This window comes from Panthera leo, chromosome F2 (genome assembly GCF_018350215.1).
Source record: "Panthera leo isolate Ple1 chromosome F2, P.leo_Ple1_pat1.1, whole genome shotgun sequence".
Classification (NCBI taxonomy): Eukaryota; Metazoa; Chordata; class Mammalia; order Carnivora; family Felidae; genus Panthera; species Panthera leo.
In genome coordinates this window covers 56,731,999-56,759,567 of record NC_056695.1, presented here as the reverse complement: position 1 = coordinate 56,759,567, position 27,569 = coordinate 56,731,999, and the positions used below count along the sequence as shown (strand labels likewise).

General features: G+C 33.7%; 1 protein-coding gene across 3 annotated transcripts in view; it reads left to right on the top strand.

The window, feature by feature from the left end:
- CSMD3 (CUB and Sushi multiple domains 3) overlaps window positions 1–27,269 on the top strand; it is a 1,240,952-nt gene extending 1,213,683 nt beyond the window's left edge. For all 3 annotated transcript variants that reach the window (XM_042923788.1, XM_042923787.1, XM_042923786.1), the window contains 7 exons: window positions 676–855; window positions 2,722–2,787; window positions 8,305–8,463; window positions 16,038–16,150; window positions 18,806–18,893; window positions 20,958–21,093; window positions 25,336–27,269. In XM_042923788.1, the coding sequence (XP_042779722.1) occupies window positions 676–855; window positions 2,722–2,787; window positions 8,305–8,463; window positions 16,038–16,150; window positions 18,806–18,893; window positions 20,958–21,093; window positions 25,336–25,495 (902 nt within the window). In that variant the 3' untranslated portion in view covers window positions 25,496–27,269. The remainder of the gene's footprint in view (window positions 1–675; window positions 856–2,721; window positions 2,788–8,304; window positions 8,464–16,037; window positions 16,151–18,805; window positions 18,894–20,957; window positions 21,094–25,335) is intronic.
- Window positions 27,270–27,569: the final 300 nt, after the last annotated feature.

Below are 27,569 nucleotides of genomic sequence, written 5' to 3'. Positions count from 1 at the left end.
GTGATTGTATTTAACTTTAGAAAATGTTTTTACAATTTAAAATAAATATAAAAAAATAATAAAATAATATTCCATAAACTGGCATAGAAAATCCGAGTTTGTCAAACTTTGACAGGTAAATTACTATAGGACCTCTTACATCCTTTAAAATGCTAATGTTTAGGGGTGCCCGGGTGGCTCAGACAGTTAAGCATCCAACTCTTAATTCCAGCTCAGGTCATGATCTCATGGTTTGTGAGCTTGAGCCCATCAGCTCTGTGCTGATGATGTTGGAGCCTGCTTGGGATTGTCTGTCTCCCTGTTCTCTCCGTCCCTACCCCGCATGCTCTCTCTCTCAAATAAGTAAACTTAAAACAAAACAAAAGCGGTTTTAATAAAATAAATAAAATACTAATGTGTATTGTGAGTGTCTAGAATAGTGATATAGTACACATATATTAGCTTAATTATCCTCAGCTTTCCCCCCCTCAGCTTACCTTTTAACAGCTACCAGTGTTCCACAGATGATTGCTTAGTACATGTTGGTCTATGAAATTAATATGTATATTGACATTGATACATTTTCCTTGAAAAAATTAGAATAACTATGCAAAGGTGTATTCATCTTTACTCTTATCTCAGAATTTTCTTAACATGTATATAAAAAATGAACACTTTTCTCTTTTCTTAATATAGCCCACAGCTGTAAACAACCAGAAACTCCTGCTCATGCAAATGTAGTAGGAATGGACCTTCCATCTCATGGCTATACTCTCATTTATACCTGCCAGCCTGGCTTCTTCTTGGCAGGTGGAACAGAGCATAGAGTGTGTAGGTCTGATAACACCTGGACTGGAAAAGTTCCTGTTTGTGAAGGTAAGTTTTCATTATAGAAGCTTTTGACAGAAGCTGTTATACTATTTCAGCCTTCCTAAAATGCAGGAGACAAACACTCAACTCAGATTAGCTTAGGAACTAGAGAAGTTTGTCAATCAACTCCAAGGGTAGGCACTTCTGGATCCAGAGGCACAGGAATATTATTGAGGTCTTTTTATAGTTTCTGTTCTATGATCTGTTTTCTCTTCTTTATTCCTTCTTCTAGTTATTTAATCATGGTAGGTGTATTAGCTTTCTGGGCTGTTGTAATAAAGTACCACAAGCCGGATACCTTAAAAAAAGCAGAAATTTATTCTCTTACAGTTCTGGAGGCCAGAAGCCCCAAATCAAGGTGTTGGTAGAAACATGCACCCTCTGAAGTCCTTAGGGAACAGTCATGCTTCATCTCTTGCTTGTTTATGGCAGCTTCTGGCTATCCTCGGCTTTCCTTGGTTCATAAGTTGCCTCACAGCAATTTCTGCCTCCATCTCATGTGGCATCCTTTCCTTTCTCTGTATGCCGTCTCCTCTTCTTAAGAACACCAGTCACTGGATTTCAGGACTATATCACCTCTGGATCCCCAATTAATTACATCTTCAAAGACCCTATTACCAAATAAGGCCATATTTTGAGATTCTTGGTGAACATGAATTTTGGGGTCACATTATTCAACCTGCCACAGTAGGGAAAATTGCTTCCAGCATCGCTGGGCTGATATCTTTTGGCTAGAAAGAGTTTTTGCCAAAACTTCTTGATCAGGAAAGCACTACTCAGGAGTCTGATCGGTTTTAAATGGAGCCTGCCTCCAAATCTGTCATTCAGCTAGGGTGATATATAGTATTTTGACCAGGAGTGTCTACTTCTCTTGCTGCTTCATCAGGACAATCCCCATCTGAATAAGATGTAGTGAGTTTACCAGAGACAAAGGGTTATGTGTTCAGAACAAGGAATAGAGGAAATTTTTCTAGAATTCTTGATAAGGTCATCAATAAATTCCTTTTCCTTTTTTTTTTCAGCCCTTCTAATTCTTCTTCTCTTGTAGCATTCACACACATCTCCTTTTTGAGATGTTTTCACTCTCTTCTCTTAGCAAGAACACTTCTCAGTTTGCTTTAAATTTTTCATGAGATTGAAAGATTAAAAGCCCATTTAAATCCAACAGGATTTCAATAACATTTTTATCTATCCTCTTTGCTGTTTATCATCACTACTATGGTAGGCTAAGTCAGCATTATCTCTACTGGGACTCCTACAGCAGCCTTATTTCCCTTAAAACCTTTTAAAGACATTATATTGTTCTAAGGGAGAAGACGACCCCTTACACAGTCTTCACTGCATATGTACTGAATGTCATAACTCCTATAACTTTACAGGGACATCCAGCAACCCACATGATTTCCTTACTTTGAACTACCTTTGATTTGGCTTAAAACTTCAATATTAACTCCTTAGTTTTGAGTCTTTCCAATTTCTTATAACATCATGGGTCACCTTAACAAATTTTTATTTTTTAACACACACCCTACTAAATTATTTCTGCCTTTGTGCAACAGGAACATACCCTTAGCCTTCAGCTATCATGCTGTAATCAACTGTTTGCATGTTGGTTTATGAATTTAAAATAAGAGAATCCTAAAATGAAAAAGCAGCACTAATCTTTCCCTCATCCCCCTGGCCTACAATGGGGTAATTATTGAAGTTGTTAGCTGCACAACAAAAGTGTTGAGTAGGTACTGAGATGTTAGGATGAATAGGATATTTTGGAGAAAATTATATGCTATGCCTGAGAATAAAATGAACAATGCATCACTGTGTGTTATTAATTATATTAACTTCTGTAAACCTACTTTTTTTTTTTTTTTATAGCTGGTTCCAAAATATTGGTGAAAGATCCGAGACCTGCTCTAGGAACACCCAGCCCAAAGCTAAGTGGTTAGTAATTTCAGTAGTTTTTCTATAAGTCATCATTTCTAAAAGTGATCTACTATTTTCTTGACGAAGTGAACATTTTATATATATATTTATATATATTATATATATTTATATATATATTTATATATATATTTATATATATTTATATATATATTTATATATATTTATATATTTATATATATATATATATATATTTATATATTCATTCCGTATGGAAAAAACTATGAATTAGACATGCTAATATTCCAAAAATAATGCTTATAGTTCTCTCTATAAAATATCCCTTCAGGAGTATCTGAAAATGACTATACTATAATGGCAATACTTTATTTTTTTTATTTTTATGCTTATCTATTTTTGAGAGAGAAAGAGAGTACAAGCAGGGGAGGGGCAGAGACAAATGGAGACATGGAATCTGAAGCAGGCTTCAGGCTCTGAGGTGTCAGTACAGTGCCTGACGTGGGGCTCGAACTCACTAGCTGTGAGATCCTGACCTGAGCTAAAGTTGGACGCTTAAACTTGAGCCACCCAGGTTCCCCAGCAATGCTTTATTTAAAACATTAAAACAAAAATTAGATAAATGAGATATTATATATAATTTTTAAATATATATATATTTTTAAAAAGGAACCAAATACACTTGGTATGAGAGCAAAAGTTCAGCAAAATCTTCTATTTATTTTCAATTATTGATTTAAAAACCAAAATTTTAAATTTAATCATTAAAAACATGGTCTTTTAAGTCCTACAACCTTAATTTAGTTACCAGGTTATATACCCCCTATGCTATGACTTTAGAAAAGTTATATATCTGAGCCTCCATTTTTAATCTACGCAAAAGAAACATGATTAGATTATTATAAATGAACTTCATGAAAATGAATTGTGAAGTGCTTAGCCCATAGTAAGACCTCAGTATATGAGAGCTGCTTTTTTAGTATTAGTCTGTATTTTATTTACACTATATAAATTAAAAGCTACAAATAAAATTAAAGACAGCATTTAATCTGTACTTTGAAGATAGATTTGATCTAGTTACACTAAGCCAGAAACAGTGTTAGGTTCTAATTTTAGTTGCGTTTAGAAGTTCTCAAGGTACATGCTATAAAGCTGGAGTACCCACAAAAAAATAAGTCTGAAATACTGATTTATTCAATGTGCAGTGGAAATAGACTGAATGTCACTAAAGCAATCAGAGAATATGTCAACATAAGAGAGTAAGTTTAGCAATGGAGTCAGAAAACCACAGTGGTCAATCAATGCAGACTTTTCCGAGGGACATGGTTTATCTAGTAGTAGATAAGTATTTTGAATAATAACTCTAGTACATCAAATGTAAAAGTGGACTGTCCCAGGCAAAACATGACCTATGGTCACCAATAAATAAATCAGACAGGCAAAAAAAGTTAAAAAGAATATGGAAGAACAACACAATTAATTAGCTTGACCCAATTTTCATACATAAAGATTTCTGTATCAAACAATTATAGAATATATATCTTATTCAAAGCACATGGAATATGTATAACAATTGATTATATATTAAATAATAAATACAAATGCATAAATTTCAAAGCAAAATTAGCCTTCAGGGCTGATATCTGACCATGATGCAAGTAAAAGTTGATAAGAAAATAGGTCCATTTAAAAAATTTCTGAATATTTAGAATAAAAAACAAAATCAACATTTATGAGTAACTCCTAAATTAAAGAAGTAATTTAAAAACTATATAACCCTAAAATTTAGGTATACTGAAAAATCTAAATATCAAAACTTTGGCTGTATACCAAAAGCGAAGTTGTGAGGGGAATTTATAGCTTTAAATTCTTACATTACAAAAGAAGAAAGCCTCATAACTAATGAATTAAGTATCCTTGTTAAGAAGATATATAAAGTAGAACAGAATAACCAAAAGAAAGCAGAAAAATAAATACAATAATAAAAATGAACTAACCACCCTCCCCCCAAGAGACACAATGGAAGAAACAGAGCCAAAGGTGGTGTTTTGGGGGAAAAAAGTGGAAAATTTCTGGTAAGATTGATCGCAAAAGAAACAAATATTAAATAGTATAACAAAAGGAAATGTGAACATAACTACATTAGCATTGATTAGATCAATTATAATTATATTAATTGAAACTATCAATAACAGTCAACTCTAAATAAATGGACAAATTGTAGAAAAGAATATCTTACCAGACCTAGAAAAGAAAACTTGAATGATCCTATAAAACTAAAGTGAAGTTGAAAACTGTTTCCACAGAGAAAAAAACAGGTCCTTATGGCTCTACTGATGAATTCCACCAAACTTTCAAGGAGCAGAACAGATCATCCCATTTTATAAAATCTCTTCTAGTCAAGAAAACTCATTCTATAAGTCCAACATAATTCGAATAACTCAGAAAGAGATTATACAAAAAGGAAAATTGCAAACTCATTTGACTCAAGATGTACGGATAAAAATATCCTACGTAAAATCTTACCAAATGAAATCCAAAATTATAAAATCCAACAGAATAACCAAAAAATGACACATCAAAACCAACCTGGGTTCATGATAGATATGCAGGAACATTTTTATGTTAAATAATCCTTAAAAGTAATCTGTGAATTACGAGATTAAAATGCAAACAATGTTGATCAGCGCAATGCCTACACAGAAAATAATTGATAAAATCAACGCCTATTTATAATTTTAAAAGATGCTTCATAAATTGGAAGAGGAAAGGAATTTCTTTAACCTGAGTAAAAATATCTGTAACTCTTCAAGGTGAATGTTATCTTAAATGGAATAACATTAGAAACATTTAATTGAAAATCATGAGGCACTGTGATTAGATTACTCCAAAATAACAGGAATGATATTTGGGAATTGTGTCAGGAGCATGATGCTACATTTAACAATTCTATGAAGCCTGTGAAGTAAAGTTTAAATTCGGACGTATTGAAAGAAAGGATCATGCCATCTTCTTTTCATTGATATCCACATCAGTGATAGTGGGATGGCATTTTAGAGCTTCAAAGAACTGCCAAATACACATTCATATCTAAATCTCAAAATAGACTAAACATAGAAGTATTATCATTCCCACTGTACATGGGAATATAAATAACCAAATAGTGTCTGCTTTGTCCAACCTGAGTTCCATTTCTCAAAAAGTAGAGAGTAGAAGTGGCATTGTGGAGCCAGCAGGTAGAGGTTCAGCACAGACCATTCTGTGCATTCTTCCAAGCTTTGCATTCAGTGATGTCATATTGGTAGTAGGTTGAAATCTGTTATTATGGGAATATATACACTTATGGAAATCAGCAAATACTGCATATCAGTTTTTGCTTTGTTTTGTTTTGTTTTCCTGGAGACCCACTAGTTAAACATTTACTACCACATCAATGATTAAACCTGATGCAATATACTTTGCTGCTGCTACTACCTACTTCTTTCTGTTGCTGTTTTCTCCTGCCACTGTGGTTCTCTTTAATCTCCTTCAACCAACAGGATTTCGTCTAAGCACCACAGATAAGATCATCAGGTATAACAGATTTTCTTTAAAGGTTCAGAGAGAGCAAAGAGTAATCACAGTCCAGTCCAGGTGGAAATAAACATAGAGACAACCACACTTAAAGGGCTCCTACTATTTTTTAGGCACTGCCATTAGAATATCTTTCTCCCTTGCTCCTGCTCTTACCTCTGCTGGGAAGATGCTATTTTCTCCAAATTCCAGGTCTTTCTAGTGCAGGCCAATATAGCTCATGACTCCCTCCTGTAAACTCGTTTTAGGTACACTTTTTTCTTTTTTTTTTTTTTACAAAAAACTTTAACATGCTTACCACATATCGAGGGCTTTTTACTCATACACTGTATCAAAGTTTTAGGTAAAACTCCCCTATACATACATAGCATAGCATTCCCCTAGAGGGTACATAGCGGTATTCTTTGAGGTTTGGGAAGGGAGTGCCAGTACAAGGATGACTTTGCAAAGATCACAAAGCCAGAAACATGGATTATTCATTATACTTACTATGTGTCTGCTAAATATATATTTTATTAGCAGTTGCGTAGTAAGTTCAAAGCTCCACAGTCTTCCTGGTAATCTGAATAATCGTAGCAGCAGCAGTAGTAATGGCAGCGACTAACACTCAGCTAAACACTTCACATTCCTTATCTCATTGAACCTTCCTCACAACTCTAAGCCAACCTCATTTCACTCAGGAGGAAATATAGGTTTAGAGAGATAAGTCATTTATCTGTGTGCAAAAACCACACAGCTTATAAATCGCACAGGGAGGCTTAAATATAACAGCCTAACTCTAGTGCCTGCACTTCTAGTCTTTCAGCTACTTTATTTTGAATTACCAGAGGAAGAAAAATCACATTGGGTGAATATTCAGAAAATATTCAACTCTTGACCATAGTTTATATTTTCTGTATTTTATGTCTACAGTGGTTTTGTTATTTTCATTTGTTGAGTAGAATTCAGGGAATGTAACCCAGTCTCTGTGATCTGGGTCATAAGAAGTGTGATGCGTGTAGAGAAGAGCAGGTGACAAACTGTCAATAACTTGTTAGGAAAAAAAAAAGACTTTTCCCTATTCTGTTATTCACTCACTTGCACAAATAAGCATGGCTCCCTGCAATAGCCGCTTTGGGGGGATGTGCTTTATTGTCATGTATAGGGTTAATGGAAGCTTCTCTCAGCCTCTTTTCAGGAACTGAGTAGACTTTGCCATTCTTGACTTACATAACTATATATTACATAACTAATTTATATAAATATAGTGCCTTATTTGGATATATCTAAAATGAAGAGCATTTCTTACTTAGAGGAAAGTTTTCTAACATTTAGAATGTTATTTGATTCTACCAAATTCATCTCTCTCTCCCACGAGAGTTGGGCAATTTCTAGTGACAATTCCTTTATTTCTAAAAATACCCATAAAATCAAAGCTGTCGATATGGTGGAGCCCTGTTCTTCCTCAGGAGCATCTATTATTGAAATAACTGAACTCAGTATTGTGTAAGGGGGGCAAAGGAGCACCCCTCCCGACAGCCTTTCAGGGCTATGCTGCAAGAGGGGGTTAACTCTATGCTCTTCCTCTGAAAAATCCATTCACAGTGCCAGGAGAAAACAAGGCCTTTTGGGACTTGTATGCAGACTGACTTGGCTTGGTAAAATCACTTTATCTTCCTTTTGAAAGAAATATGTTCCTAAAGGAGACCAAATACAAGTAAATTTGATGTTTAGCTGGTTCTGAATATAAGTGTATGTCTTTAATTGGTGTTGTCCATCTTTAATTGGTTACTCATGTATGATTACAAACCTAGGTTATGGCAATTTTGGTTTATTCCCCAAGACTCGAAATAAATCTGAAGAATTCACTTTATATTACACACGTCACATTATTGTCTGTTTAGCAAAATATCGTTATTCACTAAACTAATATTCTCTAACCCACTATTTAATGTTTATATTTACAGGGCACCATAAAATTAATGTGTGTATTTAATCTATTTGCAGTTCCTGATGACGTGTTTGCCCAAAATTATATATGGAAAGGCTCTTACAATTTCAAAGGAAGGAAACAACCCATGACCTTGACAGTTACTAGTTTCAATGCTTCCACTGGAAGAGTCAATGCAACACTCAGCAATAGCAACATGGAACTGCTACTTTCAGGTATCACATTAAAGAAGAGCAAATGACGCCTTCATGCTTTCACCTCCATCATGTCGTCATATTAGTGATTTTTATACTGTGAAATATTTCTTAAATTTTAATGACATTCATAATTATCCAGAAATAAAGCTTGCCAATCTTTGGATTTATACAGGAGTATTACTACACAAATGTAAAACGCGGATTCCAAAATAAGCTCACGCATGAATATTTTTTTATGCAAGTTAGTTAACATACAGTGTAGTCTTGGCTTCAGGAGTAGAATCCAGTGATTCATCTCTTACATATGACACCCAGTGATCATCCTGAAAAGTGCCCTGCTTCATGCCCATTACACATTTAACCCACCACCTCCTTCCAGCAGCTTTCAGTTTGTTCTCTGTATTTAAGAGTCTCTTATTGTTTGAAGCCCTCTTTGTTTTTCTCTTATTTTTCCTTCCCTTCCCCTATGTTCATCTATTGAGTTTCTCACATTCCACATGTGAGTCAAATTATATGATACCTGTCTTTCTCTGAATGACTTATTTTGCTTAGCATAATACCCTCCGGTTCCATCCATGTTGTTTCAAATTGCAAGATTTCATTCTTTCATATCGCCAAGTCGTATTCCATTGTATATATGTACCACATCTACTTTATCCATTCCTCAGTTGATGGACATTTGGGCTCTTCCATAATTTGGTTATTGTTGTTAGTACTGCTATAAACATTGCGCCCCTTGGGATCAGCAATCCTGTAGCCTTTGGGTAAGTTATTAGTATAGTGCAATTGTGGGTCGTAGGGTAGTTCTATTTTTAATTTTTTGAGGAAACTCCACATTGTTTTTCAGAGTGGCTGCACCAGTTTGCATTCCCACCAACAGTTGAAAAGTGTCTCCCTTTCTCCACATCTTTGCCAACATCTGTTGTTTCCTGAGTTGTTAATTTTAGCCATTCTGACCAGTGTGAGGTGGTATCTCATTGTGGTTTTGATCTGTATTTCCCTGATGATGAGTGATGTTGAGCATATTTTCATGTGTCTGTTTGCCAATCTGGATGTCTTCTCTGGAGGAGTGTTTATTCATGTCCTTTTGCCTGTTTCTTCACTGGATTATTTGTTTTTTATATTTAAGTTTCTTTAGTTCTTTATAGATTTTGGATACTAACCCTTTATCAGATATGTCATTTGCAAATCTCTTCTCCCATTCTGTCGGTTCCATTTTAGTTTTGTTGGTTGTTTCCTTTGCTGTGCAGTTTTTATCTTGATGAGGATTTTCCAATAGCTGATTTTTGCTTTTATTTCCCTTGCCTTCAGCGATGTGTCTAGTAAGAAGTTGCTTCAGTCGAGGACAGAGAGGTTGCTACCTGTTTTCTCTTGTAGAGTTTTGAAGGTGTCCTGTCACACATTTAGGTTTTACATCCATTTTGAATTTATTTTTGTGTATGGTGTAATAAAGTTGTCCAGTTTCATTCTTCTGTATGTTGCTGTCCAGTTCCCCCAGCACCATTTGCTAAAGAGACTGTCTTTTTTCCAATGGCTACTCTTTCCTGCTTTGTTGAAGATTAGTCAGCGATATATTTGTGGGTCCATTTCTGGGTTTTCTATTTCATTCCATTGATCTATGTGTCTGTTTTTGTGCCAATACCATACTGTCTTAATTATTACAGCTTTGTAACATAGGTTAAAGTCCGGGATTGTGATGCCTCAGGTTTGTTTTTCTTTTTCAAAATTACTTTGGCTATTTGGGGTTTTTGTGGTTCCATACAAATTTTAGGATCATTTGTGAAGAATACTGGTGTTATTTGGGTAGGGATTGCATTAAATGTGTAGATTGCTTTGGGTAGTATCGACATGTTAATAATATTTTTTCTTCCAGTCCATAGGCATGGAATGTTTTTCCATTATTTTGTGTCTTCTTCAATTTCTTTTATAAGCTTTCTATAGTTTTCAGCATACAGATCTTTTACCTCTTTGGTTAGATTTATTCCTAGGTATTTTGGTGCAGTTGTAAATGGGATTGATTCCTTAACTTTTCTTTCTGCTGCTTCATTATTGGCATACAGAAATGCAACTGATTTCTGTACATTGATTTTATATCCTTCTACTTTGCTGAATTCATGTATCAGTTCTAGCAGTTTTGGAGTGGAGTCTTTTGGGTTTTCCATGTAGAGTATCATGTCATCTGTGAAAAGTGAAAGTTTGACTTTTTCTTTGCCAATTTGGATACCTTTTCTTTCTTTTTGTTGTCTGATTGCTGAGGCTAAGACTTCCAACACTCTTGAACAACAGTGGTGAGAGTGGACATCCCTGTCGTGTTCCATGATCTTAGGGGGAAAGCTCTCAGTTTTTCTCCATTGAGGATGATATTAGCTGTGGGCCTTTAATATATGAGTTTTATGATGTTAAGATATGTTCCTTCTTTGCTGACTTTCTTGAGGTTTTTTATCAAGAAAGAATGCTATATTTCGTCAAATGTGTTTTCTGCATCTATTGGTGAGATCATATCGTTCTTATCCTTTCTTCTCTTAATGTGTTATATCACATTGATCTGTGAATATTGATATCTGTCTTTGCGGATATCATTGATACCTGTCCTGCAGCCCAGGAATGAATCCCACTTGATCATGATGAATAATTCTTTTAATGTACTGTTGAATTTGATTTGGTAGTATCTTAGTAAGAATTTTTGCATCCAGGTTCATCAGGGATATTGATCTGTATTCTCCTTTTTAGTGGAATATTTGTCTGGTTTGGAATCAAGGTAATGTTGGCTTCATAGAATGAGTTTGGAAACTTTCCTTCCACTTCTATTTTTTGGAACAGTTTGAGAAGAATACATATTAACTCTGCTTTAAATGTCTGGTAGAATTCCCCTGGGAAGTCATCTGGCCCAGGACTCTTATTTGTTGGGAGATTTTTGATAACCGATTCAATTTCTCTGCTGGATGGGTCTTTTCAAATTTTCTATTTCTTCCTGTATGAGTTTTAATGTGTGAGTATCTAGGAATTTTTCCATTTCTTCTAGATTGTCCAGTTTGTGCATAGTATTCTCTTATAATTTTTCATAGTATTCTCTTATAATTGTTTATATTTCTATGGTGTTGGTTATGATTGCTCCTCTTTCACTCATTATTTTATCTATTTGGGTCCTCTCTCTTTCTTTTTTGAAAAGTCTGGCTAAGATCTTATAAATTTTGTTTATTCTTTTAAAAAACCAGCTTTTAGTTTCACTAATCTGTTCTACTGTTTTGTTTTGGATTCTACATCATTTATTTGTGCTCTAATGTTTATCATTTCCCTTCTTCTGCTGGCTTTGGGCTTTATTTGCTGCTGCTTTTCTAGCTCCTTTAGGTGTGAGGTTAGGCTGTGTATTTGGGACATTTACTGCTTCTTGAGATAGGCCTGAAATGCAATGTATTTTCTTCTTAGGATTGCCTTTCCTGCATCCCAAAGAGTTCAAACTGTCATGTTTTCATTTTCATTTGCTTCCATGTATATTTTTATTTTTTCTTTAATTTCCTGCTTAATCCATTCATTCTTAAGTGGGATGTTCTTTAACCTCCATGTATTTGGAGGATTTCCAGATTTTTTCTTGTGGTTGATTTCAAGTTTCATAGTGTTGTGATCTGAAAATATGCATGGTATTATCTCAATCTTTTTGTACCTGCTGAAGGCTGTTTTGTGACTGGGTATGTGATCAATTTTGGAGAATGTACCATGTGCACTTGAGAAGAATGTGTATTCTGCTACTTTAGGATGAAATGTTCTGACTATATATGTTAAGTCCTTCTGGTCCAATGTGTCCTTCAGAGCTATTGTTTCCTTATTGATTTTCTGCCTAGATGATGTGTCCATTATTATAAGTGGAGTTTTATTAATTTAGGACTTAGATTTAATTTACTTATTAGTTTCAAATTAATTGTAAGTCTCCTACAATTATGGTGTTCTTATCAAAAAGTTTATGTTCGTGATTGATTTATGTATTTGGGTGCTTTCACTTTGGGGGCATAAATATTTACAATAGTTACTCTTCTTGATGGATAGACCCCTTAAATATGATATAATGCCCTTCTTCATCCATTGTTACAGTCTTTATTTTAAAATCTAGTCTATGTGATTTAAGTATGGTTACTCTGGCTTTCTTTTGATGTCTATTAGAATAATAGATAGCTTTCCGTCCTCTCACTTTCAATTTGCAGGTGTCCTTAGGTCTAAATGAGTCTCTTGTAGGCAGCATATAGATGGATCTAGGGTTTTTTGTTGTTGTTGTTGTTGTTGTTTGGGGTTTTTTTTTTGTTTTTTTTGTTTTTTTTTATCCATTCTGATATCCTATGTCTTTTGATTGGGGCATTTAATCCATTTACATTGAGTGATAATTGAAAGATATGAATTTAGCGCCGTTGTGTTATCTGTGGATTTCACGTTTGTGGTGATGTCCTCTGGTCTTTTGTGGTCTTTGCTGCTTTCCACTCACAGAGTTCCCCCTTAGAATCTCCTACAGGAATGATTTAGTGGTAATGAACTCATTTAGTTTTTGTTTGTCTGGGAAAGTCTTTATCTCCCCTTCTGTTCTGAATGACATCCTTTCTGGATAAAGGATTCTTGGCTGCATATTTTTCCTATTCAACACACTGAATATTTCCTGCTACTCCCTCTGGCCTGCCAAGTTTCAGTGGACAGGTCTGTTACTATCCTTATATGTCTACCCTTGTAGGTTAAGGACATTTTGTCCCTAGCTGCTTTCAGAATTCTCTCTTTATCTTTGTGTTTTGCCAGTTTCACTATGATATGTAATGATGTTGACCTCTTTTTGTAGATTTTAAAGGGAGTTCTCTCTGCCTCTTAGACTTGGATGCCTGTTTCCTTCCCCAGATGAGGGAAGTTTTTGGCTATAATTTGTACAAATAAACCTTTTGACCTTTTCTCTTGCTCTTCTTCTTCTACAACTCTTATAATACAGATATTGTTTCATTTCATGGAATCAGTTCTCTAATTCTCCCCTTATGATCTAGTAATTCCATTTCCCTCTTTTTTTTCAGCTTTATTATTTTCCATAACCTTATCTTCAATTTCACCTATTCTTTCTTCTGCATCTTCCATCCTCTCTGTCACTGTGTCTAGTTTATTTACTAGACTATTATTAGTCTATTACTAGACTGTTATTATTAGTCTAGATGTTATTTACTATAACATCTCAGTTATAGTATTTTTTAATTTATCCTGACTAGTTCTTAGGTCTTTGGCCTCTGCAGCAAGAGTTTTTCTCATGTCTTCTATGCTTTTTTCAAGCTCAGCTATTACCTTTGACTGTCATTCTAAATTCTTGTTCAGATATATTATTTATTTCTGTTTTGAGCAATTTTCTGGCTGTGATTTCTGCTTGAACTTTCTTTTGGGGAGAATTCCTCCGTTTTGTCATTTTGTGTGTTTTAAAAGCTTGTTTTGTGTCTTGCACCTGAGTCATTCATGGATATTTTGATGTGGCTGGAATGAGACATCATGAAATAGAAGAGAACTTTTAATTTGAATAACTAATTTTTTCTGTATTCTCATAACACCAAAGAGGCAAGATCAGTGACCTGTAAGCTATTTTATGGACACAAAATCATTTCTTCAAGTGACAGTATTTAGGTGGACACCATAGTTTAAGACAGAAAAGGTAGAGCTACACTACTTTAAACAAGCATAAGGGATCCCCTATCCAACTGCTCAGCTTTTTCAAGTTTCTGTGTCCTCTTTCTAGTATAAATTTCCCTCATTATCTTTGATTGTTCTGGTTTTTCTGACATTTAGATATTTTCTCAAATGTCATCTCATCAACAGTACTCCTTATGACCCCATCTAAAGTAACTTTCTCATTATAAATACAGTCAGACACACTCTTAGACAGTCTTACCTGTTTCACTTTCTTCTTTTCATTGTTTGAAATTAGTATAGTATTAGTATAGAGTAATATGGTGTTACAGGATGTGATATGACATTTTGTTCATCTACACTCCAACAATGTAAGTTCTAAAAGGGAAGCTCTCTTGCCTTCCAGGTCATCACTGCTTCTCAGAAGCTAGAACAGCAGCTGGAACAAAATAGGCCTCAATGAATATTGTCAAAGTAATGAATTTGAATTATTGCTTTCATTTAAAAAATATTTTTAAATATTCATACTGCAAATATGTAATATATTTGTTTAAACTACTTGGCTGTATATATATCCTAAGAAATTATTAATAATAATTTGTGGTATCAATGAAATAGAAAATAAAATAATAATTATTGATTTTGCAAATTTTAGGATAACTATCAAACATAGTTTTGTATTATTGACTGATTCCCCATTAAACTCAGAGTTAAAGTATTAGTAGTTAATATGTATTATATTTTAAAAACTATACACAGCTACAGTGATATAAACTGCAAGAAGTTTTATATTGGCAAAAGAAATTCATTTAAATTGTGACTACTGATTTAACTTTGAGACATAAACATTTTTTTTTATTTTAGAGATTTCTGAAAAATAAATGTATACTTAACCTAATCTAGAAAAATTTCAAAATAAATTCCTGCAAATATATAAAAACAAATAGATTAATTTGCCATCACAGTGTCCGTGGAAATCAATTACGATATTTTCCCAACAATATTATTTTTGATCACTTTTTTGTCTTCCCTTATTAGATGTAACCACTTAGGTCAAGATCTATGTGTCATCTTTGTATTCCCAGTCCATTCTTATGATACCTTATTACATAGGTGAAAGATTAAATAAATTAATGAATGAGTCATATTTCCACTATTAATCACAAAATTTTTACTTAGAATTTTTTTCTCCTGTTTTTCCCCTAAGCACATATTTCATATTATTCCTACTTGTAGAATACCCACTGTTTATGAAAAAAAATTATGTATATATTTTTACTTTTTTTATGCTATTTCCTATATTTACCTTCTTAAACTAAAAATTGTACTTGATTTTTAAGACCCATTCAAATACCTTTTCTCAATAAGCATTTCCTGATCACTCCATTGTGAAATGATCCCTCTCTGTTCTGGCCTTTTATTTATCATATTTTTTCATGTATTTCAGTTGATTATATATGTGACTTACATTTCCTACTTCATTGGAAATGCTTTTAAGCATCCTATCTTTAGATAGGAATGTATATATTCTTCTTTGTGGCTCCAGCAGTACTTAGAATACTCTTTCACAGGGTTGGCACCCAATTTATTATTAAGAAACCTATGAGGGATTTTAACGTTTGTTGTACATCCTTGAAGATTTTAAATCTTATTAGAGAATGAAGTCATTTTATTGGTAATATCATGGAATGATGTTATTAATAACAGTAATACTTAATTTTAATAACATAAGCAATTTCAACCCCACAATTAAAATTCAAGTTGAGAATTTCAGATGAGAGATTAACATATACTGTAGGATTTGTAGAAAGCCTTATGAATGAAGCTGGCCTTGACTTGGCCTTGTTTGATTCCTTTTCTTTTCACATATATTACCTTATATATTTAAGGAGTTAAAGATAATATAATGAAGCATAACTACTTACAAAATTAGTAGACTAAAATGTCCTTACATTTTACAGGGGTGTATAAAAGCCAGGAAGCTCGCCTAATGTTACACATCTACCTTATTAAAGTACCAATGCATGCTTCTGTGAAGAAAATGAAGGAGGACAATTGGGCCATGGATGGCTTTGTAAGTATAGTGTTTTAAATATCTTCTGCTGATTTTAATAACCAATTTGTGCTTTGGTTTGTCATTAAAATTCCAAAAAAAAGGTGGTTTTCTAAATTGGGCTAATTATGAATACACATGCACATATAAAATGGGAAAATTACTATTATGGGTAAATTTTTTGTTTGGAAAAAAGATTCAATGTAAATACTTAGTAATCTAGAATGTTATACCTAGGGTTATTGGATTCTGATTAATATGCTTATATTTGTAATGTTTATGTGTATGAGAGTCATAGTTTTTCATTGCTTTCATTAAATGTATTTTGTCTATGACCAGTACTATGCAAAGTAAATCTGGATAAAATATAATTCATTCTTTGTATGGAATTACTATTTAAGACACATACAACATATTTACAAAATGCATAAAAAAATTAAGTATGCCATTACATTTAAGTTTTTTTCTCTAAATTTAACAGATTTAGAATATTTTATAAAGTTGTTTATGAAAATAAAGTGATGTGAATTACTTCATTTGGGGAGATGGTTGCCATAGCTTCACTGTGGAGTCACCCTGTCCTATTCAGCCACTTACATGAATGGAGTTTCTAAACTGGAAGTTGGAAGTAACTAGTCTTCCATTCACATATTGACCTGGAGTCTTTGCTAAAAAACAATGAGGAGAGCTCTGACTATATCCCCTCAAGCAACAGGTCTTCTTTTACAAGGAAGATCTAAAAGGAAAGAAGATAGTAGGTCATAGGCTTCTGTAAGTTTAGTGCCTGAGGGGGTAAAAACGTTTATCCTATTTCCCTATCTGCTGTTATTCATGGAATTGGAAATGAATTCATGTCTTCAATGCACTCAAATCATTTAGTTGTATTATTTTATCTAGGAAGCAAACAAAATGAATTCATTTGTTTAAATATTAGAGTTTAAGCTATTCTATTTAGAAGCATTTCATTTTTAAAAATGACCAAAATGAGTGTGATGTCTGATAATAAAGAATAAACCACTTGTTTCTGAAATGTCAAACTTCTATGGGTGGATTGGTATGATATTTTGCTTTTTAGGGTGAGGATTCAAGGTTTTTAACTTTTACAATACTATGCAGGACTTGGGTAACTTGGTAACTTGGGTAACAATACTATACAGGACTTTTACAATACTCTACAGGATTTGGGTAATTAAAAGAAACTTCAGAATAAAGTCACATTACTAGTTATCAGGAACACTGAAATATGTCTATTTTTAATATATTTATGAAATCAAATCACATTACATAAGTAAAGCATTTTTTAAAAATAGGATTTTACACACATGCAAGGTACACGTAATAGCATTTATAGCAATGGACACAGCCACAAAATCTTGGGGTCAAACAACAAGTATTTCATTCTTTCTCATGTATGTGGGGTTAGTTGTGGGTGTTCCACTTGAGGCTGTGGTAGCAAGTTAAGGTCTGCTCCAGATGTCTCATTCTGGGGCCCAGGCTGGAGCACATTCTCTTGTCAGAGGTCAGAAGCTCTGAGGGGGAAAGTGGAAACATGCCCCCTTGCTTTAAATAGCTCTAATGAAATATAACTCATCTTCCTTACAATTCACCCATTTAAAATATGCAATTCGGTGGTTTTAAGTATATTGACATGTGTGTAACCATCACCACAGTTGATTTTAGAATATTTCCATCACCTCAAACAGAAACTCCACACCCTTTAGCTATCACCCTACCCATTTGTCCCTCACCTCCACCCTGGCCCTAAGAAGACACGAATCTATCACTGGCCAAAGTAAATCACAGGACCAAACCCAATGAGTTGAAAGGGGCATTCTTCCCATGAAGGTTGGTGGGAGGGGAAGACGGAGTGCATACATGCTAAATAGTAATCGTATCTACAAAGTAGAGTTTTATTATATTTTAATTTTTAATAATTTTTTAACATTTTATTTCTTTTTGAAAGACAGAGACAGCATATGTGGGGGAGGAGCAGAGAGAGAGAGAGAGAGAGAGAGAGAGAGAGAAGACACAGAATGCAAAGCAGCTCCAGACTCTGAGCTGTCAGCACAGAACTGATGTGGGGTTTGAACCCACGAACTGTGAGATCATGACCTGAGCCAAAGTCAGTCGCTTAACTGACTGAGCCACCGCGCACCCCAATTTTTAATTGATCATTTGCTTTATTCTGTTTAATCATATCATTGTCCTCCCTCTTTTTCTTAGAGGGGGGACGGGCAGAAGGAGAGGGAGAAAGAGAATCTTCAGCAGGCTCCGTGCCTAGGTTGGAGCCTGACTTGGGACTCGGTCTCATGACTGTAGGTCATGACCTGAGCTGAAATCAAGACTCAGATGCTTAACAGCCTGAGCCACCCAGACTCCCCTAATTGCCTTTTTTTTGACAGTAGGCTTCTTAGCCTAAGAGAAATCTATATATCTATATAATTATATTAATGACCAACCCCCTATATTCTAATATCCTAATTACTTAAAAACAAAAATTTTCTTTTGCTTTTAATGGCAAATTTGCACAGTATGCCGTGTTTTATATCAGAGGGAAATAAAGAGGAAGGAACTCTGTATAATATTCATTTAAGTGTAAAACTGGATATTTATTAAGGCTGGAAAATATAGCCGGCTCCAATCCTCAGATTTAATCAACCTTATAAATATTTTTAGGTTTCTGCTGAGCCTGATGGAGCAACTTATGTATTTCAAGGATTTATTCAGGGCAAAGATTATGGGCAATTTGGACTACAAAGACTAGGTAATGTATTCATTTTCATTTTCGTGTAGTTCCTTTATTACTCTAGACATCATAAGAAAATACAGTGTATTCTGTACATTAGGCACACTTACTACATTTTGAATTTGGCTTTGTCAGGTAAGTTATACATTGAAAAATTTGAAAGGCTTTTAAATAATCACACAAAATATTGATTCTCTATGTACCGATGCTGTACAGGGTTTGGTTTTTGTCAGATGTCTAATAAATATGACACACTGCCTTGCCTTTAGCAAGGAAAAAGGAGAAAAGTGATACAGATAGAAAAGAAAATATTAAACTGTAAATTATTTTATCTCATGAGAACTGCAGTACTTCTCTTCAGTTTGAATATTGTTGTAACTTTATTTCTCTTTTGAAAATGTAATAGCACTTTGAAAAATTCATACGGTCTGAAAAAGAAAATAACTTTGAGGAATAGACCCCTTTTTGGGACTTTGTGCTATTCAGCTATGTAAATTTTCTGTAGTGGGAGGCATAGGGTTTTTTCATTCTTCTTTTAAACTGTTTTAAAATATACATAGACATTTAATGGTCTTGCTTGAATATAATTATTGCCATAGCTTTCGGTATATAATTTTCCTAAAGTATATTGTCTTCCATTATTATATAGTGGTATTGACGTATAAAGAATAAACTCAGGCTCTAAAAACTACTACTTAGTATTTATCTTAAAAATTCCATTACTTTGAATGCTTATGTAAATATTCTGAGTCCCTGGAAAAATAAGGTAGGTAAGAAGGTATTAACTTGGACTAAGGTGTGACTTAATTGAATATAACTGTTCATCAAAAAATTAAATTAGCTTTCTCTAAGTAAATAAAAATGATAAGATGTTCATTTCAGATAATGTCTTGGCCTAAAAGTATGTTAGTTTTGAAAACCAAATAAAACATTCATTAATACAGTACAGTTACACAGTTGTGCAATTTAATGCAAGATGTTTACACATACTAGTCTCAAAAGCATCACAAAAACTACATGTCTAAGACAGAACCTATAAAAAAAAAAGCAGCGATTTCTTTCTGGGGAACCTAAAAACAAAAAATAACCTGTCCATTATTTTTTCTTCCCTTGTCCTATGCCAACACGTTGACAAACCTGATTTTCTCATTTCCTAATTGTGCTAATGTCTTCCCTGTTTCCCCATCCCCAAGTAGAACACTTCTTCTCAGCCTGTGCTCTCTTACCACTTATCCTCACAAACAAGTTCTGTTGATTTTTAACTTCAAAATGCTCTTCCTAGTATGTTAGTATAGAGATCAATTTCCACTTCTATTTGGGTTCTCGCTCTAACCATTGATGTACACATGCTTCCAGTCTGGCTTCCCTCAAGTTCATTCATTCCACCCTACCCACTGTCCTAAATTGTGTGTCTTATCATAGGGCCTTTTATTTCTAAATACCTCCACTTGTCCTTCACTGCAAATAGATACAAGTTTGAATTCTTTAGAATGATATTTATGGCTTTTTGGGGTCTGGCCATAGCTTTTTCAGGTTAGCAGCCTATTCCTACCACACAGATAATACCTACCTCCATAACTTTTCCACACAGCTACACCTAGTGCTTGTCACATCTTCTAAATATGTCACTCACCTTCCTATTTCTAAGCTTAAGATGGTCCTGCTTCCTCCTCCATTCATTGTTCTACTGACTCTTCAAAGCCAAACTCATTGTATTCTCCAAAATACATTCTTATTTTGGAGAGATGGAATTACCCCTTCTCTTCCTAAAGCACATTGATCATTAATTCATGCCTGATGTATATGCTTTTTTGTGTCATTGTATTCTTTCTACAACTGTATGAACTCTTCAGTTCAGAGACTACCTATTTTTTATTCTGTATCCTTTCCTGGAAAAAGATCTTATACATAGTAGACACTGCACAAACTTGCATGGAAATGAGTTGAAGGAGTTTCCTGAATTATTTTTGTTTACTATGTACATTTCCAAGTAGGTGTCTTGATAAGGAAAGAAAATAATTGATTCATAAAAATAAAAAATCATGTGATAAAAGCAAGTTGATTTTTTTTTTAATTTTATAGGACTGAATATGTCAGAAGGCTCAAATTCTTCAAATCAACCTCATGGTACAAACAGTAGTTCTGTGGCCATTGCTATTCTTGTGCCTTTTTTTGCACTTATATTTGCAGGATTTGGATTTTATCTTTATAAACAGAGGTAAGTTTGTTGATTTTACCTACAAAACCTTTCCCAAATCTTCCATTGCATGTTCTTTTTACTACTCTAGTTCAAATTGTAACTTCCATTTTTTTTTCAGTGTGTGCCAAATAGTGCAACAGGTTTAAAAACCTGGTTCCCCCTGCCTGCCCCCCACCATGCCAACATCACAAAACAAAAATTGCTCAGTGAATTTGCACATTCACCTTAACCCTTATTACTCTTGCCTGTCAATTTCCTGGCACGTGCTTAATCGTATAAGTTAGTTTTACATTATCCATGATAAGAATTTAGAGACACAAAAGCCAGGTTAACGTTGACATTGAAGAGGTGATACCTGCTGCCACATTTATCTAGAGAAGTGGAGAGAAGTTTGTGACCAAACCTCGTAGCGCACATCACAATACTGACCAGTTTTACCCAGGCAGACAGTTGGTAAAGTCTTCTAACCTTCTCCTTTTCTTCTGCTGCTTTTAGAAGATTATGCAATTAGTATGTTATATTTCTGACGTATCTAGTGTATGATTATCCATATTATTAGTTGGTCCTTGTTTTACTAAGTCCATTACAACAATCCAAGTCAGGGGCTTTATTATGTAATTGTCTGCTATTTGGGACTATCTTTTATCAAGAAAATATATAGAGAGACAACCAGATAATTCAATGAATATTACCTAAATGCATTTTTCTCAAAACTGATATTTGTATTACACGTTTCAGTCTAGATTACCTAAGAGATATATATATATATATATATATATAAAATATTACATAAATTTGTAATAATTGAATATTAGCAGCTGCTTAGGCCTTGTCAATATCAGATTTTATTTACAACAACAAAAAAATCATCACTATATTTATTTATAAAGAAATCTGTTCCAATCCTTTTTTTGTTTTTAAACTATCTTTGTAAAAAAAGCATAACCTAAAACCATTTAAACCATTCTAGGCATATAGTTCAGTGGCATTTAGTATACTCACTGTGTCCCAGAGCCATCATTGCCAGTTCCAGAATATTTTCATCGCTCCAAAAGGAAATTCTGTGCCCATTGATCAGTCATTCCGTATTCCTACCACCCCTGCCCTAGGCAACTGCTAATCTGCTTTCTGTCTGTATTTGTTTGCCTATTCTGGGTATTTCATATCAATGGAATCAGGTAACATGTGACATTTTCTATTTAGTTTCTTAAACTTAACATAATGTTTTCAAGTTTCTTCCATGTTATAGCATTTATCAGTGCTCCATTCCTTTATATGGCTGAATAATATTCTGTGGTATGTTTGAATGTGTTCTATTTAAATATGTCCATTCATCAGTTGATGGGCATTTGGTTTGTTCCTACATTTTGGCTATTGTGAATAGTGCTTATATATACACTTTGTGTACAACTTTTTGTTTGAACACATGCTTCAATTCTTTTGAGTATATACCCCAAAATAGAATTGCTGGTTTATATGGTAATTCTACATTTAACTTACTGGGGAAGCACCAAATTTTTGCAGAGCAGCTGCACCATATTATATTCTCACCAGCAATGTATAACTGTTTTACTTTCTCCGCATCCATGCCAACACTTGTTATTTTCTGTTTTCTTTTCTTTTTCTTTCTTATTTTAATTATAGTTACCCTAGTATATGTGTAAAGTGGTATCTCATTGTGGTTTGGATTTGCATTTCCCTAATTACTAATGACACTGAACATCTTTTCACTGCTTTTTGGCCATTTTTCTTTGAAGAAATGCCTGTTCAAGTATCTGCCCATTTTTTAATTGTGTTGTTTGTCTTGTTGTTGATTGTAAGTGTTCTTTATACATTTTGGAGAGTTGACTCTTAGCATACATATGGTTTGATATATTTCTTCCTTTCTGTGAGTTGTATTTTCATTCCCTTGATAGTGTCTTGTCCTTTGATGTTCAAAAATTTCTCATTTTGATAAAGTCCAACTTATCTATTTTCTTTTGTTATTTGTGTTTGTGGTGTCATAGCTAAGAAACCATTGCCATTTTCAATGTCATGAATCATGGTCAGATTTACCTGTATGTATTCTCCGAAGAGTTTAATAGATTTAGCTCTTATATTTAAAAGTTTGGTTTGTTTCAAGTAAATTTTTCACGGCATAAACTATCCTGAAACTTGACATTATTTTCCATAAAGCTGTTGTTTAACATTAGCAAAATGACATTTCTTTTTATCTTCATGATTCTTGTCTAATTAGAAGGAAATGATGTTGTTCCTGGTTTTTATTGTGAATCTAGTTTGAAAAAAGAGAGACAAATACTTTCCATTAGAATTATGCACCTGGCAAGAGCAAATTTTAAGCAATATGTCTATATAGGTAATGTCCTTGAAAAAAACTTAAGATAGCTTTAATCAAATTTATTGCTGTATAAATCATCTAACAATTGTTAGTATGGAGAAAAAGTCAGAAAATGCATTAGGGATAGTAATAATATAATATATAATATAATATAATATAATATAATATAATATAATATAACATAATATAATAGCAAATAAAGTAAGATGAAATAGTTGAAATTTGTGATGTTTGGATGTAAACAAAGGAGTTGAGAAACCAAATTCTTTTAAGATGTATCCATTTTAGGAATTAGGTCTCAGAAACAGGTAGGGGCAAGTCTGCCTTTGTACCATAGCAAATGTCCTCAAATTATGCAGTGGGGTGTGGGAAACTAGAAATAAGAATTTCTCAAAAGAGAGGGAAATAGAGAAACAAAGCAGGAATTCAAGATCAGTAGGTTATGCCAACCATCCTAGGATCCATGTGTTTTGTTAAATAAAACCAAATGTTCAGTTATTAATAACTCTGGAAACTATTTTCATGACTTCATTATCTATAGTCATTTCTTCTTTGAGATTTTGAATTCATTGTTCTGGTGTATGTCATTTTTTTAATTTAAATTTTATTTAAACTTCAGTTAGGTAATGTACCATGCAATATTTGTTTCAGGAGGAGAACTCAGTGATTCATCACGTACATACAATACCCAGTCCTTATCCCAAGTGCTCCCCTTCACACCCATCACCCATATAGCCCATCTCAAACCCACCTCCTTCCACCAACCCATAGTTTGTTCTGTATCATTAAGAGTCTCTTGCGGTTTGTTTTCTCTTCTCTCCCCTCTTCCTGTACGTTCATCTGTTTTGTCCTAGATTCTGCATATGGGTGAAATCATGTGGCGTTTGTCTTTCTCTGATTGACTTATTGTGCTTAGCATAATATATTCTAGTTCCATCCATGTTATTGCAAATGGCAAGATTTCATTCTTTTTGAGAGCTGAGTTATATTCCATGTATATACACCACATCTTTATCCATTTGGACTCTCCCCATAGTTTGACTATTATTGATAATGCTGCTATACACATTGGGGTGCACGTATAGCCTTCAAATCTGTATTTTTGAATCCTTCTTTGAGATTTTGAATTTATTGTTCTAATGTATATCATTTTTAAGAAAATTGAGTATTTATGTTTCTGGGATACTCCAAGTATCTTCCCAAATTAGGCCTCAGTGTTAGTTGTCTGCTCTTTCTGAAATCCTTTTTTAATGCCTCCTCTTTGTTCTTCACGTCTCAGATTACATTTTATCTCTGCAGAGGTACTTTTCCTCATTATGCCTCCAAAAGTGGGGCCCAGTTCCTTCCTGTCATATCAACTCTTTTCCTTTTCATCAGAACAATTCTCATTACCTACTTTTTGTTTTATTTATTATTTTTTAATAAATATTTATTTATTAATTATTTTCTATCACTACAGTGATATGCCTAGGATCCATATGCATATGCCCGGGATCATGCTTGGGACATAATGAATGCTCAGTAAATATCTGATGAATGAATGAATGAATGAATGAATGAATAGTAATAAGATTTAAATTTTATTTTCATCATAATTTATTTATACTATACATGCTAATTCATAACGATTATTGTTGCATCAGAAAATTTAAATTTATAAGATTAGTCATATTATTGATACTTGTATTACTCAGATTGGTACTGTATATTAATATGTATTATATTAAATAATAAAAGTCACTCAGGATTTAGAAGTGACAGGTAAATTGTTCAAATTTGATCTGTTGAGTTTATAATTTCTCAATTAATGCTTTGAAGTTACATTACGCAGTAACAATGATAACTCAAGCATGTTATGTTTGAGCCCTACTCTGCTATTTCTAGAAAGTTAACACATAGCTAATCCATGTTCTCATCAACAGGACTGCACCCAAAACACAGTATACAGGATGTTCAGTTCATGAAAATAACAATGGCCAAGCAGCTTTTGAAAACCCCATGTATGACACCAATGCAAAGTCAGCGGAAGGGAAGGCAGTACGATTCGATCCCAACTTGAACACTGTCTGCACAATGGTATAACACGGCAACTCTTTGCCTTCTTCAGAAGCTTGGAAATCGACACACAACACAGTGCACATTTAGTTCACTGCTAGACAAATTAAAGCACACTTTTCAGGACTTGCTGGGTCACCTTTTCCTGAGGAATGATAGAGAAGAGTGTTTTTTCATAAACTGGACCCTAATTCTTCTTCATGTTTACCATGGAGAGTTTTACAGAAATTTGGCTGCACTCTGGGAGTGCTTACTCACAGTTTATTTGCTTTTTTTAAAAAGGAGATTATTCTAAAACATAAACTTCTTTGCATATATTGGAGGAGCATCCACTATCAGTATTTCTGTGCTTTATAAAGTATATTAGAGGGACTGGGTTTAAAAAAAAGATATAGGGTAGAAAATAAGAGCTATACTTACAAGAGTCAATAGACCACTGACTTCTCTTTAACAGTCATGAGCCACATCATGCCCATGAGTCTATTTCACACCACTCTGTCAGCTACTCATTTTTGTTAATCGAGTCATTGTCTTCCTTATCTCCATGGTTATTTCAGATTGAGTCATGCCCTGAAATGTTTATGAGCTAATTTATGCCACAGAAGAGATAAGATTGCCTTCTCTGATTTGATTCCTTCTGGTACTTGTCCTTCAGTATCATATTGTCTCTATTTTTAGATTGGTCGTCATAGTTTCTGTAAATGGCAAGATCATTGTGCTGTTCTCCCAATTTCCCTCATTATGCTATAACCAAGATTATTCACTAAGCCATGGGGCGGTGTTTAAAACCTTGCTTCGATCTGTTTTGTCACCCAGAAACCACTCGAGCTGGCAAAAATTATCTATGGCAATGATGATTTTGCAGTTATTTGAGACACCAAACTTCCCATCCTTTACCACACTCTCCAAAGTTTTCGAAAGACCAAACAGAACCTATTAATCTGTTGCATTTAGTTGATGATATATGCCATTTTCCTTCCAAATGAGCCTTCAAATTTATTTAACATTGTTTTGAACTTTTATCAACCATGAGTTAAAAATGAAAGATTTTAAGCTTTGAACTTTTATCTAACAGTGAGTTAGACATCATTTTGGTCCAGCCCATAAATATAATGACTACAAAAAATTTACACTTTCAAATGACCAATATAAAGCTATTTCCTAAAGGCATAGGTTTTCCAAATTTTCACACATTTTAAACTTTCTATACTCTTATTCGTAAGAAGCATGTTTCAGATATGACAGGTTTCTCTCACTGTCAAATTAAGATACACATTTGCAAGTTATTGGTGGCTCATTTACAACTGTATCACAGTAATGCCAGCATATTGGTTTAATAGGTCATTGTCTTCCTTTTATAGCATGTTTTACTTCATTGAATAAATTACGTACCCAGTGTGAACTCTTTGTTGATGTCCCTCTCAAATACGGATAACTCTGTAAACAGTCTCGACTTTTTGTATCATGAGACAGAGTGCCTAAGAGAAATCATTGCACCCAGAAGCGCTGCTTGGATCTATCTCTACAACATTTAGTGAATTTCTTGTAAACCACTTTGAGATACATTGTTTTGGAAATTCATACAATTTTCTCAACATTGTACTCTACTGACAGGATGCTGTTTTAAATTTTATGCCATCAGTTATTTATTCTTGTTTATTCAAATGACTGCAATAACAATGATTCATTCATTAATGTTAAGGTTAATACATTTAAGATCTTGTTTAAACAATGTTTCTTCTGCAACTGGCTACTCCTCTTATATTAATGCATACACTTTTGTAAAGAAGTATATTTTTATGAAAAAAAAACTTTGTAAAAGTATGATGTAAATTTTCAGTGCAATGTAAACAAAATAAAAATGGATAATTGCTTTTGTAAAATGTGTATTCTTTTCAAAATTGTTAGTATACTGGAGAGCAAAAGGAATAAACAGCCTACATTTATTTGGTGTTTTCAAGTTCCAAACTGCATATTATATGTACTTATTTAGCAACATAATAATGAGACATGGGTGTTTTTCTTTATATTTTGCCGTTCCCCAAGTGTGACACTCTTTTAGAAGTAAACAGATTCCCACTAAACATTACAGTATCCTAAC